Raw genomic sequence first — 15,848 nt, 5'->3', positions numbered from 1 at the left:
ACAAAGATTTTGAAACATCTTAGAAATTTCTTTAAAAATGCCATGAGCAATTTGTCTGTGCGCTGTTATAGTTCATATTGATTCTACCCCAAGTGCAATTTAGAGAACATGCAAACTTCAAGCAGAAATTTCAGAAGGGAATTCAAATTAAGTTCCCATGCTGTGAAATGATTGTGGGAACCACCACACCAACTTTTATTTTAGATAGTTGCATTTAAATTTCAACTTAGATGCAAATGGTTCCGTCTGAGATGAGATCTCACGCTGGCAGCTGCATCCATGTAAAATGAAGTCTCTCAAATGAACTTGGTATATAGGCCACGAACAGAATTTGATGCATACGACTTTGAAATTATATTCTGAGTGGCGTGAATGAAGACAACTCAGACACTGACACTTTTGAAACTATGAGTCAAACTCAGCAAGAGTACTTTAATCAGCTCAAAGGAATTCTGGGAGTTAAGTCAAAATTCTAAATAGAATAAATAAATTCATAGAATTTTTCAGATGAGTCACTTATTCTACTTTGGAAAGGATTAGGTGGAAGTTTCCTAAAACATGCCTATATAGTATCTGGTTAAACTAGAAAACAATGCCAAGGCATCCTGAGCAGCACATTTTTTAAGGCCAGAAACGTTTTGAACATTTTGTTGTTTTAAACTTGACTTGCTTTGCTTTGGTCAAGATAATATGGTCAGGATAATATCTATTTAAAAAGTGTTCCCAGTGGTCTTTTAATAATGTTTGCCATTTTAAGCCAAAATTAAAAAAAAAAAAAACGTCATTTTCTAGGGCATGGTTTCTGCAGAGCGGCAGTTGCCTATAAGAAATTTGCCTCAGAGTTGTGGATGGAACCGTGGCGCGGAGCAATCCCACCCCCCCCTTCTCATCACCCATAACTGAGGGTTCTCCGTTTAACCGCTCTCCCCCTCACACCCCCAATCTAACATTACCTGTGCAAAAAAAATAGCGAGCAATATTAAAGCTATCCAGCTGATCCAGATGCCAGCTCATACGAGGAAAACAAAGACGTACACGTCTACAAGTGGATGCATCAGAATGAAGTGGAGCAGGGTGCTTATGGCCTGCCATTGTAGGTTCTATGTCACAACTACAAGCTATTTTAAACTGCATTTTCTTCATCTGCTCCGGATTTTAATAAATATAGTAAATGCAAATTTAAGCTTAGTTTTCTTTATGCATGTCCGGAATCATCAGAAAGGTGCCACGTGTTAAAAACATCACGAAACACAAATTTCATCATAAAAATTAAAAATCTTAAACACAAACAACCCGAGACACAAAATTGGAGACCAGAACAGATAACCTGAAAAGCAGACACTTAAATACACTGAGGATGATCACCTTAAACGAATACAGCTTTGGGTAATTAGCAGATGAAACCAGGTGAGACTGTGACAGCGGAAAAAAACCCAAAAAACAAGCATGAAAAAAGAACACTACAAGAGTAAGACAACATGACTGGAAAAAAAAAACCACTAAATCAAGGTTAAAATCCTCAGGGATGAGCCTGCTACTTCATCAACTAATTACTGTTAAGCAAGGATAAATCTCAGCAAAATAATCAAAACACATATTTGTCATTACAAGATTGGAATAATAAATTATGGGTTTGTTCTGAATCAGTACACAAACCAAACGCAGAGATCACTATTTATTAAAGAAGAGATGAGCACAGTGACCAAGGATGTTGAGAGGTGTTGACAGGTGGAAGATTTTAAATGTGTCCAAGAATATGGCGGACTCGCTGTACACCTCTGAGAAAACAAGGTAGCCTGGTCAATACAGAAGAGAAATTGAGAGTGACAAGAGAGAGTGAAGGAAGGAGGGGTGAAGAGATCAGCACCGAGTCTCCTGCGGCCTTGCATTGCGATCGACAGTGAATTAAACTTTGATTGCTTGCTGAGTGATCGTTTGGTTGGGCCATGTGACTAATCATAGATTTATGACTTCGACATTAGAGCGGTGCAATTTGCCGATGCTCCAGTCTCCATGCCGCAGCCCCAAACAAAACCTTCTTCTGCAGCTTCAGAATTAGATTTGTTCATTGTTTTTTACTGTCCCTCTGTTTTAGAGTGACATAATGCACATTTAATAGATTCAAGATGCTGCATTGCAGTTTTTGTTTTTGTTTTGTAGAATCTATTCAAAGTATAGATGTCCACATTATCGGCATATTTATGTTATGGAGCACTGCAGTAACTGCATTAGAGCTTCAGAGAGCTTGAAAGCACATGTTCCTTTTAATATGTAAGCAACTGCAATTAAACTAGATTACGATTTCAAGGTTTATTGACTTTGAATGTAAGTGTTTTTGATTGTGTTCACATTAGTTGACTGTCACTTTAGCTGCAGGGCATACAGACTGTTGTTTGGGGAGCAGGCAGTTCTTTGTTTAGCATGTTGGAGATCCTTAGTAAATAAGCTTTTATTAGAAAGTGGGGTCCAATTCTCAGGTTTACAGTGAGCTTATAAAACTGAATTGGATCCTTGTTGTTAAGTGGAAATTGCCTAATAAAAATTCATTTCTTTTGTTGAGTTTTTGCATGCTGTTGTTCTAGGACAGATGAATTTGACAGGTTCTTCAATCACCAGAGATCAGTCTTTGGTTTTCCTCCTGAGAAAATTGAACACATATTAATCAATCCTTGATTTTCCACTTGATGAAAAGTGGTCAGAGCTCAATTTTTCCAATTTATGTAGTCATACATATTTGCAGATGGCAGTGTAGGAAATGGATGGCAGGTGTTGGCCCGTTTTGAAGAAAGATGTTTGTAGTTCAGTAGTTATCATTATTTCACTCAGCAAGTGTGTAACTTTGAGGTACAGTATAAAATTAAATGAAGAGGCACAAAAATGTACTTCCAGTTTCAATTATCACTGTCATCAATGCACAGAGGACAAAACTGTCTTTGAAACCAAACCACAACAATTTTCTTTGTACAGTTAGACTTTTGTCCATTGTAAGAAAAAGTGGCTGACATGGTGGGTTGCTTGGTCAGTTGACGTTGTCTCCATTTACTTTTGTTTTTAAAGAACTTCAATCTGGAAGTCTACTACCATCATTTGAGACAAATGCCCGTTCTTTGTGTCAATATCAAGAAAAAAGTCAATGAGAAATTGTGGCCTACATGAAATTGCAAATTGTGTTTCATGTTTGTGGCCAAACTCTACCCTTCAAAAAGGACATTTTACTGTGTTGTTATTGGATCATGATGTTAAAGCTATCCTTTCAGGCACACATATTTCCTTTGAGTGTTTGTTGTTATCTAAAACATTTTAAGATGCCTTCTCCTGTTTTCCTCTGTTTAAGTGGATGGTTGCATTTTACTGATGCAAATACACTCATCTTGTTGGCTAACATAACAAACCCAACAGATCAACAGATCTGCCATTTTGGACACGATTCACAAGTTTGTTTTTTTTACATTGGTGTAATGATTTGGTTTAAGCAATGGCACACAAATGAACGCATAAAACATAGATTAAAAAAACAAAAGACTTCATTGCAAGTACAGCTACATACCCCATCATTAAAGTAATAAATAGGTGGGTACAGACCATGAAGGTGCATTTAAGGCAGTCAAGGGAGATGCGTCAGGCCTGCAAATATCAGCTCATTAACACTCTGTTATCTCACTTGGCTGTCTTGTGCCTCAGTGTGTGCGTGCTTGTGCACTAGTGTCCCTGCCACTGAGATCTACAGGTCATTACTATAACGAGCAATTGAGCCCGCAGGTCAGCTGTCACAAGCTTCATAAGAATGGCAAGAAACTTTACTGCTCTGCTGGACTTCTGAGCTGTGGGAGTCTCTCTGCATGACTGTCTGACAGAAACAAACAGGAATGATTTTTTATGGCAGTAAAAAAGGTTGGGGGGAAAAAGGACAGGTTTGTTTATCTTTTCAAATTAAGTTGTTTGTATTCTTACCCAATTGAGAGTGATGGTTATAGATGAAGGTAATTTAAGACTAAATTAGAGTTGATAAACAGTTCTGGATCGTTAACTGAATTCTTTTCACTTGGAAAAGTGTCAATTAGAAGTTCTTTGAATTCATATTTGTTAGCTGCATCTTTTTCTTCATTGTGGCACTCTCCTACTTTAATCATGCGAGACAGGAAGAAAGCACTCTGGTAGTTGTAAGGTTTAATGTACCAGAACAAAATTAAAAACAATTATGTGATCTTTAACAGGTTATTATTTAAACAGACAACACCCTCAATTTTGGATAAACATTACTGTGAAATATATTGCACCATGTTGCTAGTAAAAGTTTGAAGTATGACTAGATATTACCCATCCATTATCCTAACCTGCTATATCCCTCTGTCACGGGGTTGCTGGCGTCATCGCAGCTTCTGCTGGGTGATGGTGGGTTACATCCTAGATAGGTTGCCAGTCTGTTGCAGGGCATACAATCACACCTAGGGACAACATTAGGGTAACAAATTTAGAGTAAATAAAATTTCAGTTTTAAATATAGATGTGGAGAAATGCTGGCTTGTTTTTCTACTACTTCTGCTACAGTTCAATGCGTTTTTACATTTCAAACCCTTAATGTTTTGCTGGTATGCTTGTTTGTCTATTTTTTTGGCCCCCAACACATTTTTAAAAATTATCCAAAATCTGCACACACTTAGTGGTCAGTAAAAAGGGGATTTTTGGCATTTTTAACCCGCACAAAATTATGTTTTGTTGACCTTAAAATGGGATTGCCATCTTGAATTTTTCAAGAAAATAACCTTTTACACTTTCTACAAATTTAAACTCCTCGCAGAAACTCCGACTTTGGAAAGCTACTTGGAAAAAAAATTGGGTTTTAAAGTTTGTAGATTTTGAACAGCATTGGCGTGGCAAGCTTGCAAAAGTGGCGTTTCCCTGTTGCTCGCATGTTTTTTACCATGATATTGTGAACAGGTAATACATAAAAGCTTAGCTCAAGCAGAACAAAAAGGAGGCCATGACATGAACATATTAAGAATGTGAGCGTGGTTAGCAAAAAAGTTCTGTTGCCAAGGAAACCCAAATAAATGTACTTTTTTTGATTCTTCTAAAAATGACAGACCTGTTTGTCTCCTAAGGTGACAAAAAAATAAAATGATTGCTATGGTGATAAAAGCATTAGAGAGAAGCTGCCATAAAAAGTCATTTGTGTGGATGTTTCTTTTTTCCATTTATTTGTTTTTTGGCATATTTATTTCAGTCATAATCTCCATATTTGGGTATTTTTTACTCTCATTGGGAAAACATAATAAGGTGCGCTGTGTGTTTCACTTCTGCGCCTCAATCAACTCTGAACTGTTTGTTCGGGTTGTACTGGAACAAATTTCGTATGTCAGTGTAAAAGATGTGCATGTGGCAATAAAAGGATTCTGATTCAGAATTTAGAATTTTGACTGTACTTATTTCCACAGGGGAAAAAACTCGTTTGAAACACTTGCAACACTGATGGACTGGCTAAGTTGTAATGCTAATACAAAACAAACAGGTCAAAGCAAAAGCAATGAAACAAGGGAGTGCCAAGTACAGCTTCTTTGAATAATTTGTTTAAGCCTCTTCTGTTATTTGGATTTTTCTAAGAAACTTGCCTTTGTATTTGCAACTGCTGTCATTCATATCACGTCACAGTGTGAATTTCCCTTAATGTTTTTAGTTGCATCTTTTGTAGTGACTGCAGTAAAAAGGCTTTTCAGTTTAACTTAGTTGGCTTACATTTGAACAGAGAGAATCTGTAACCATCAGGGCTGTTGCTCCTACCCAGTTTCTCCATTTATTATGCATGCAGAATGTTATTCTGTCCTAATTTCTGCCAGTTCTGCTGTATTTTGAATTTCTTACTGAACCAACATTGCAATTAAAACTTGTTTTGCAATGCTGTTAACAATTATCATATCTGATCAGTACCATCCCAGAATGTCCAAGTAAACATTTCTCATAAAGAATGCAAAATGAACTGGGTTCACTGACTGTAAGAAAAGGCATTGGGCATCAGGGAGTTGGATTCATTTTCCAAAGAGTTACAACTACGGTGGGTCTGCTTTTCTTTTTCATACGATAAAAATCGGACTTAACTCTCTAGAATATTTTAAAACTCACTCATTTTTTTAAACATATATTTTTGTGGTTGATGTTTGGCAGAAATGTAAAATTTCTTTTCAAACTGATAAAGATACCTGGTGTAATCTACTGGGGTTGTATTTGTATTTCATTAATTAACAAATTCTATCAAGGTTTTATAAAACATGCCAGTTAACTATGAGAAGGAAAAAAAGCCTACTGTGATGTTTATTGGTGACTCCAAGGTTTTTATCAGCCTGAGCATAGTGAATCTATCAGATGTCTTAGTGCTTAAATACTCTGCCTGTTTACAGCAGGGGTTGATGAAAAGAGAAAGGAATTTTAAAAAAAAAAGAAGGAAAAGACCGGGTCAGAGAAGCAGAAAAAGGCTTTGTGATATCCAGAACGGAGCCTGTCTTCATTAGAAAACTGGATAGATCCTGGATAGGTCGCCAGTCCTTCTCGGGATATTGACTTCGATTTAAAACTAATCCCAGGAATGATGAAAGGTCGCAGACATGAGGGAAAATAGAATCTGAGGGTTGATTTCCTCTGTGTTCAAAGTATTAGATTTTGTGACATAAAGTAAAAGCTGTTGTTTTTTTTTGTTTTTTGTTTTTTTGTTCTAGGTCCAACACATAAAGGTGAATCTATTCATTTGGTAAAAGCATTTTGGTTATTGAAATAATGCACTTAAGTATTTTTATGCGGGATGTGGAGTCTCAGCCCGCACATCTTTTTCATAAATGTTTGATTAGTTCATCTTAAAACGTCTGTTTCAGTTCTCAGAATGAAATATTCTTGGGGTTTACAAAAGTATATTTATTTAATTGACAAATATGCATTTTAATGGGAATGGCTGCCTGTCATTGGTAGGATTGTGCTCTATGCTTTTTTCTTTTTTCTTTTCAGGTGTTGTGTTTAGTTAGTCTCACCTGGTTTCCTTTCATAATCATCCACAGACGTCTTCTTGAAAGTCACTCATCATCTGGAAATGTAAGGGTTTGGTTTCAGTCCAGTTTTTTGTCACATCCTCTGTCAGTGTTGTTGTTGTGGCCTTTGGTCATGGATGTGTTGTGCTATGAGCATATTTATTGAAATTTTACATTCCAGTCTTCTACATTTTTGGATCCCACACCAATTCCTGACAATGATATTTGTTAATGAAAAGCACTTCTGTTTAATTTTGCCTTATACAATTATTCAAACTATCTTGACTCTCAGTTTGACCTGCAAACTAAGAGAAGATTTTTAATTTTTGAAATTAAATCGTCTTGTTTTTTTGTTTTGTTTTTTGCACACATCTGAAAGTTATGATCAGAAAGCTGCTATACTCTCTAGAAACGCTTGTCTACATTTTGGTGTGTTATAAAAAAATGCATCATTTTAACATGTTCAGCAGTTAGGTTCTGTCATCCATTGTCGTCAGCAGAGAGATATGTTGGAAGAACTGAAGCAGATGAAAGAGGGGGCTTGGAATTGATCATGTAGCTGTGCTTGGGGGATGAAAGGCAACTGTGGCAGTTAAGAATGGAAACCTAGTGTTCTTATGGCACACGGGGGGAAAAATCTGGAGTAAAATTTGAACTACAAAATCTAAATCAAAACAAAATGATAAAAAATAAAATAAAGAGAAGTGGTATCCCTGGCATACAGAGGGACACGTTTTTCTGTTCTGTTTTTTTTTTTTTGTATCCTGTAGAAAATAGTCAAAAAGTTTAATGTGACTTCTGTTATGATTTATAAGATTCTATGATCAATCCTGTTACAGCCTACAAATTTTTATTTAGAATAGAGAAGTTTATACCAAACCTGATTTTGAATTCCGACACTTATCAATGGTTTTATGCACTGAAGAATGAGTCATGGTTATTTAAATGTGTTTGGCATAGGAAAAACGAGTACAACATGAAGGGGAAAGGTGAATGAGGACCAAGGCTGAAAGGCCTTCAACGGCAACAGTCTGGAACAAATGTCAGTTGAAGTATTTTATGCAGCAGCTATTCAGTTAAAACATAATCTGAAAACTAGAAATGTAAGTGTGTTTCTATTAAAATAGTTTTCACAGAGGTGTTTAATATTCTTAGAGGGTTATTAACTAGTAACCATTTATTTGATTGTCATGTTTGTTTTTATTCTTTCACAGTTCCATTATAAATGTTACAAACACCTTTTAAAAAGGACATTACTAAAGACTGAGATGGATTGAAGACATTGGGAAAACTGTTTTTAGACAGAAATAAGATTGTTCATTTCTTTGAACATATTCAAACAGCTGCATGAGACTGAGGAGTTAAAAGAACCTCACAGAAACATTTTGAGCCATTATGATGGCCTCCCACAAATGCTGTTTAGAACAGCCTCAGGCCATTGAAATGGGGGCTTGCTAATGCCAAAATAAACATAACATATTCATAACTAGACATGAGGGCACGGACATACACATGGTGCAGTTTAAGGCACAGAAAGGTAGTTTTGTTTTTAACTGCACCTAATGAACAAAGAGGAATTGATTAGCTTTAAAGAGATGCCAGAACTTTGGCAGCATTCAAGAAAATTAAATAAAAAGAAAAAAAGAAAAAGGAATAAGTGAAATTTGACTTTTACTGAAATTATATTACAGTATTACTGTTATTGTATTGTCATATTTTATTCTAGTAATATTATTTTCACTAATGGCAGCTCAAAAGCACAATATTTTATGTTTGGACTTAAAAATGGAAGCACTTCAATAACATTTTATGCTGATTTCTGGTGTGTGCACCATTCTAGCCAAAAACAGTTTCGTTTTACCTTGTTTAGATTTTGTTCAAGGTTTTACCAGTTCATGGCTTTCAGATTTCCGAGCTCGGTTGGATTTTTGCTCTACCAATAGGTCAGGTTTTGGATCGAACATCGTTAAGTTAATTCTAACCTCTAAATAGCCAGAGTTCAGACTTGATAACAGGACTGAAGTTCTAATTAAAACTCTGGTTTTAAAAGTTTTTTGGATGAGTAGACAAAGTATTACAGCCTGTGGAAGAAGAAGACAAAAATCTGTTTCTCTAAACCTTGTTTGGACATGATATCTCTGTTTGACTATTTGGAGATAGAGACAAGCTGATTTAATTGTGGTTTCCCTAAAACTCAAGTTTGAATCTAATTTGACACAGGATTTCTAAGTTGACAATTGATATTTAATTCCTTTAAAATTCATAAAGCTGAGAGTCATCTGAATAGCTGTGGTATAAAAATGATTAGTGTGCACAATGTGACTCAAAATGAGGATAAACAGGGCTGAACAGCAGAAGTCCAAGAATTGAACCTTGAGGTACTCCACATTCAGATTTATGGTTACCTATTTTCATAGGTAACCCAGCACGTGTTTAGGTCAAGATCTGGCCTAACTGTGTATGAACATACCGGACTGTCACATCCATTTTTCCAGCCTGTCAAGATGGATTTCATCGTCCATAAAGTCAAAGGCTGTCCTCAGATCAAGAAGCACTAAAACTGATCAGTCAGTGTTTTCCTGAGTCGGTGTTGATGTGGAACTTTAACAAGCACAGTCTCAGTGCTGCAATTTTGTCCCTGGCTAAAATTTGTCTAAGAGTCTGTTCATGTTAAAAAATTATACTGCTGAACTGAACCTGCTTTTTTAAAATCATCTCTCCGATAAAAAGGCAATTAGAAATCACCCTGTAATTGTCAAATATTCAAGGATTAAGGATGCTTACTACAAAATGACTTTAACAACTGCAGCTTTCAGTGACTGTGGAGAAACACCCGACTGGTGTGAACTGCTACCAGTTTGTCAAGTCATACTTTTTTAGATCCGTTAATACATTTTTTTTAATTAGGTTGGAAGTGTCCAGAAGATGTTTGTGTTCTCCTTGTCCAGTCATTAGTATTAAGCATAAATGAACATCAAACAAAAACTCTTCAAAGTAAAAAAGGAACACAATACATTTTTAAATTAAACATAATTGTCAAAGCACAGGATAATCCTAGACAGTCCAAACAAAACTAAACAGACAGAATGCTTTAAGATACTGAATTTGTACTTTTCTCTCTAGTGTTTGTGGAACTACTGCCGTTCTCTATAATCTCAGTTTTATTCTGGCAACACTATACTTCCACTTTTGTTGAGACTGAACTACGAAGAACCTTTTAATGTCTTTTAAAGAGGTTCTTTGTAGGAAATGCAGCTCAGGCCCCTGGAAAGTTTCCAAATGAGGTTAAAAAACCAGCTTTTATTCGTCCAAAAGCTTTAGTGTTTTATTCAATTTTAGAAGAACAAAAATAAGTTGACGGTTTTGAACTTTTTACCTTTTTGTCCTAAATCCTTTTTCATAACATGCAATAATCTGGTCAAATGTCTGAGTTCATCACAGGCTCCAACATAGATAATAAATCCAAGTTTATCTCATTTCTTGCCAGCATAATTAAATGTCTCTCACTATAGGGTCTTTTTTTTAACCTATTTTTCCCTATTGTGCAGATCTGACCATTTCAATTGCTTTTCAGCAAAACAGAAGCTTATTATGGAATTATAATGATCAGCCCGCATATCACAGCAGTGTGTGCAAATTCTATATATAGCTACAAATGGCTTTTCATGCAATGCCTGAAATTGTTTTGATTTTTGTTTGCTTTATTAAATTAAAGTTATTTTCCCTGTTAAGCTTTATATCCGGTGCGAGTTTCATCAACAAAATTTGAAACAAAAATTCTCCCAAAGATGCTATGCTGCATTAAACATTAAATCAGTGTGTCCGACTTCAAAAACTAATCCTGACACAATGTTAGTTGAACTCAGAGCCCATAAAAGTGCAGTTGAACGTTAAATTAAGACAGCCAAAGAGTGACTAGTGCAGAAAAAGAAATCGTTTTCTGAATGTGTAAGAGCCTAATGCATGACCATCCATCATATGATCATCTTAAAAAAAACAAAAAATTGACTGCCTCACTAAGTCTTCGGTATCTACAGTGAAGTTATGACAATGATTAAAAAAAAAGATCACTTCTCTTATGACTCTGTAATTTTGACATAAAGGAGGTTTGACTTTGAACTAATAGAAGACATGAAGGTGAATAATGCTGTAAGAGATTTCATTTTGGAGGAAATTATTATAATTTGACCAGTCTAGACAGCCATGGGTTTGTTTTAAATTTGAGCTGATTCTCCAACTCTTTACACAGAAAAAACCTCAAACAAAACTTTTTGGGCACTTGTCCACAGGAAAGTCAATATGAATAAATGGGCTTTAACACTAATATAAAGTAATCATTTCATTTTAATAAACTTTGGCGAAGAACCCACTTCCTCCTCTCATGCAAGCCAAAGCTTCTGGCTCTGACTGGCAAGGATCTATGAGATGAAATCATTCACTGGAAAGCTTCCGTTTTGACCTGAGGTTTCCCTGAAGGCTCCTTTTCCAGGATGAATGCATCCTATTATCTATACTTATCACACTCTAAAAATCTATTTGAAGAAAAGGGTGGGGATTACCCTGCTGCTTTTATTGTAAGCTTTAGAGTAGTAATGCTTCACAGTGTACATCTCTCTAAGGAATTTCTGAATTACTGTTTACAAATGATCTGAAAGATTAAGAGATTTTCAGGGAAATAGGACAAGTACGGCTGGCACCCTTTTTTTTCTGATCTACATAATCTCATGTCAAAAAATGGTTCATTCAGATCTCATGTACGGTTAAAAAAACAATTTGTTTTTTACAAATAAAAATAAAAATTTATTTTCCTAACAGATTCTATCGTTTCTTGACTTGAGGTTTGTCCATCTTATAAGAATTAAAATGTACTTTTTAAAGGAACAAAGGAAGTTTGCCACAGAAACAGTTTTTCCAAAGAAATCCTAAATTTCCATCACTTGTTTCTTATTATCATTATTTTAATGTGTGATTATATGAAATGTGTATCATTAGTTTTCAACCCTGCAAAGCCCACTACATCAAACACTTGAGTGAAAATTGCTTTTTTTTCTTCCCTTTTTTGAATTAAGATGTTTTTTGTTAATCCTTTTGATGAAATTCACAAAAAACGTAATATAGCAGTGGTTAGCGCTATTGCCTCACAGCAAGAAGGTTCCTGGTTCAAGTCTGGGCTGGGGGAGCTGAAACATAACATCATTGGGGGATCTTTCTGTGTGGAGTTTGCATGTTATAATGCTGACAAACTGTGTTAGTAAAACAAGCTGATTTTCCCCAAGAAGCCCAAAATATTAGGTAACATGCATGTGTCAGACACTTTTCAAAGGTTGATGGTGGCACATTCATAATTGAAAATGGCATTTTTCTTTGTAAGCTCTAGATAAACAAAGAGAATAAGCGTGGAGGCACTGAAGCACTTCCACAGAATCCTGCAGCAATCACTGTCCATTCAGGTCTGCAATTATCTGAACTGTGCTTATTCCGCAGACACATTTATCCTAGTGGGGTGAAATGAGGTCTGAATTAATTTGGCTCCGGCAAATCAGATTGACAGACTGTATGTGATTGCGCATGAAGAGAAGATGTATTTCTGTTCAAGGGTTTATGCATGTTGGTCTTGAGGGTAACGGGTAGAAATCTCACCCTGTGTGTGTGTGTTTAAAGCAAATGAAGGTTGTCATGTTTGATTTCCAAGTACAACAGAAAAATAGCTGTGCATAAAGCCTGTGACACAAACAAATGACTCCTTGTGCACACACACAAACATACACACTTTTCCTTTTTTTGGCTTATATGCATTCACACCTCGTTTCTTGTACTTAGACTCCCCATGTATCATTGTTGTGGTAATTAAGATGACGGATTACAAAAATGTGTGCAGGGATAAAGTTAAAAAGTAACGAACAGACACAAAATATACGCAATTTTCCTCCAAAGTTCTTGTGCAATTTGGACAACTATGCAGCGGTCATTATCTCAATCTGGTTCCCTCAGTGGAACTCCGCTCTGGCTGATTGAATCATTTCCGGGAAGCGACTTAAGCCTGCAAGACAGATCGATGCCATGGCACACACATGCACACCGGGAGAATCACTGGATCAATACATATCAGTTCTCTCTCAGTTGATTTAGGCATAGCAGAGTCCCGTCAGCCTTTCCTTCAATCTTCAGTCCCTTTCACTCATTGTGTGCTCAAGACATTTACTCAACCTGCAAGAAGAGAGACTTCTCGTTTAAGTAAAAAAAAAAAGCAAGGAAAAAAAGAAAAGCCTGGAGTGTTGATAATGATTATTACAATTGCAGTATAAGCTCCAAGGTGTGTGTGGGTCAGTCTTTTTGTTCAAATGGTAACAGTTGTATCATCTCTTCCCTGCTTTCCTGCAGCACCTCTATTTCCCCTCTCGCTTATGCTCCTGTGTGCAGGGATATTACTGAAGCAAAGTGGGGGCAGCAGACTCTATCACTGCATGACCCCAGCCTCACCAAACAGCAGAGAAGCGCAGCGGGGAGAAAAAAAGAGAGAACACAAATAGAAAATGGGAGATTGAGTAAAAGAGCAAAAGAATGAGAGAAAAGTGGAGCATTCAAAAAGTTGGGGCATTAGAAAAAGAAGAGGGAGGAAAGAGAAAGATGTGGACAGAAGGAAGGGAAGATGAGGACAGTGAGAGAAGTGACAACCTCAAATTAAATTCCCATCATGTCAGTGAACAGAATTCAATAGTGTTTATTGGCAGCCCCTAGCCTGAGGGAAATTACATTCTGAAGCAGAGCATGGAATGAATACGCACACACGCACACGCACACACACACACCCACACACACACTTTAACATAAAACACACAAATGCATACACAGGCAAATGAACACATCTATTGTGTATAACTATGTGAGTATCTGGACAGGCTATTTATCCCCTGAAGCCCGTGTGGTATTCGTGCATGCATGTGTGCGCGTTTCTGGGCGTCATTATATGTGTTTGAACGTTCTTCCTCGCATGCACAATTTCACAGGGCTACAAAAATGTAAGATGTGCATTTCTATCAGGCATTTCCCATTTTATCGTCACTCAGACACACCTTATTTGCAATAACAGTTCATACACAAGTTTATAGTGGCTGTATTAAATGTGTCCCCAGGTTCAAGCTGCCATGAAGACGGGGATTCAGTGGCTTTGTTCGGCTTCCAGCTGCAGTAAAGGCTCAGTACTTTTTAAAGGGGATGTCGTTTAACTGTTTTACACCGAGCACGCACAGAAGCTGTTATTGCTGATGTCTCTGGGATGCAGATTTGCTTCAAATGGCTCACAGTTTGCCACTCTTTCAAAACCCTCTCCCCCACTTCTCATTTCCCATCTCTTCTCGTCTAACTCCCTTTAAACTTTCGTCGATGCCTTTACCTTGACCTTCTTTCTCATTCTCGCCTCTAATCCCTCTGTTCATTCTCTTCGTCCCTCTCCTCCTCCAGGAATGCACAGAGAGAGCTTTGGGTTGCTCAGCAGAGGATCTGAAGTCGCTTTTCTACTGTGAGCTGTGTGACAAGCAGTACCTGAGACATCAGGAGTTTGACAACCACATCAACTCCTATGACCACGCACACAAGCAGGTACAGCCAATGCACCTGATGCAAGCACACACAGTCATACGAACAGCCACAACCAGGCCCATATGCAAGCTTTTTTTTTCCTTCTTTTTGATCTCCCCTTGTAGAATTTAGGTGAAGCTTTTGCATTTTAAGTCTGATGGAAACCTGTGTTGCCATGCCAATCAACTCACTTGGTTGAGTTTCCAGGCAGCAGGAATGTTACGGCAACATCATGTCCTCTAAGCACATACACTGATGTGAAGCACTTTATTTAAAAGCAGCATGAAGACTATATGTATTCTGAAATGTTAAAATGTTTTGTTTTTTAAATCAATGTCCTAATATTCTATTTCTTATAGAGTAAATAAAACTATGCATGTCCCCAAAATTAATAAAGTAAAAGCAAATGTCTACATATAAATTAAAATAAAATTATGATTAAATGGTTTTTGATTGTTTTATATTAATATTTTCATTTCTGAAGAGTCATCTGAAGGACAGAGATGAGCCCATAAACAGATTTAAGGAAACAAAAGGTTCAAAAACAATATTGCTCATTATAAGACTGGAAAAGATTTGTATTTTACTCATTTCAATTAGTGTTAAATAATTACGATAAATCTACTAAGTAAAGGTCACATATGCAAGACTAAGCTGGACACTAAATGATCTGCAGTCAGTTAGAAAGCACTGTGTCAGAAACTGCAATGAATAGCAAAATGACCGCATGGGTGACACATTACGTTAGAAATCTCTGTTGAGCTTGACATAGCAGGTTATTAAAACTCTGTAAAAACAAAAACTTTTCAATGCTGTAGGAAATTTACCAAACAAGGTAGAAACGTTATGGTTATTTTGCATTATTTACGCACCTACATTTACATGAGTTCTCAATCAAAAACCAAATTTCCATTTTTTTGATTTATTCTAATGATAGAAAAATTATTTTATAAGAAAATTAGCTGAAAACAATATGGTTGGATTCTAAGGCAGGATCTGCTCTCTCTCAAAATCTTAGAGGTGCATGTGTATTTCAAAACAAGTATGATACCATATTCTACACTCCATAGGATGCCCAGCATCACTGCGTGTGGGGCTCCATGCATTGCCGACCTGTCAGGATGTGTGCAGTCTTGCAAAAAAAAAAAAAAAACACAAAAATTCTACAACAATAAGGTTGCTGCAGTGTTCAATGGTCTAAAAAAGAAGCTGCTTCTAAATTCAGTACAAATATTTATTGTTCCAATTCCTGTTTTTTTA

General features: G+C 36.5%; 1 protein-coding gene across 2 annotated transcripts in view; it reads left to right on the top strand.

The window, feature by feature from the left end:
• The window catches only part of znf804b (zinc finger protein 804B), a 46,830-nt gene that overhangs the window by 19,063 nt on the left and 11,919 nt on the right, over positions 1-15,848 (top strand). For both annotated transcript variants that reach the window (XM_011485217.4, XM_011485219.4), the window contains exon 3: positions 14,472-14,609. In XM_011485217.4, coding sequence (XP_011483519.1) covers positions 14,472-14,609 — 138 coding nt within the window. The remainder of the gene's footprint in view (positions 1-14,471; positions 14,610-15,848) is intronic.

The sequence above is a fragment of the Oryzias latipes genome, chromosome 16, assembly GCF_053564925.1.
Source record: "Oryzias latipes strain Hd-rR chromosome 16, Olatipes_Hd-rR_3.1".
Lineage (NCBI taxonomy): Eukaryota > Metazoa > Chordata > Actinopteri > Beloniformes > Adrianichthyidae > Oryzias > Oryzias latipes.
The sequence above is the reverse complement of the archived record's forward strand: the minus strand, read 5'-3'. Positions and strand labels throughout refer to the sequence as shown.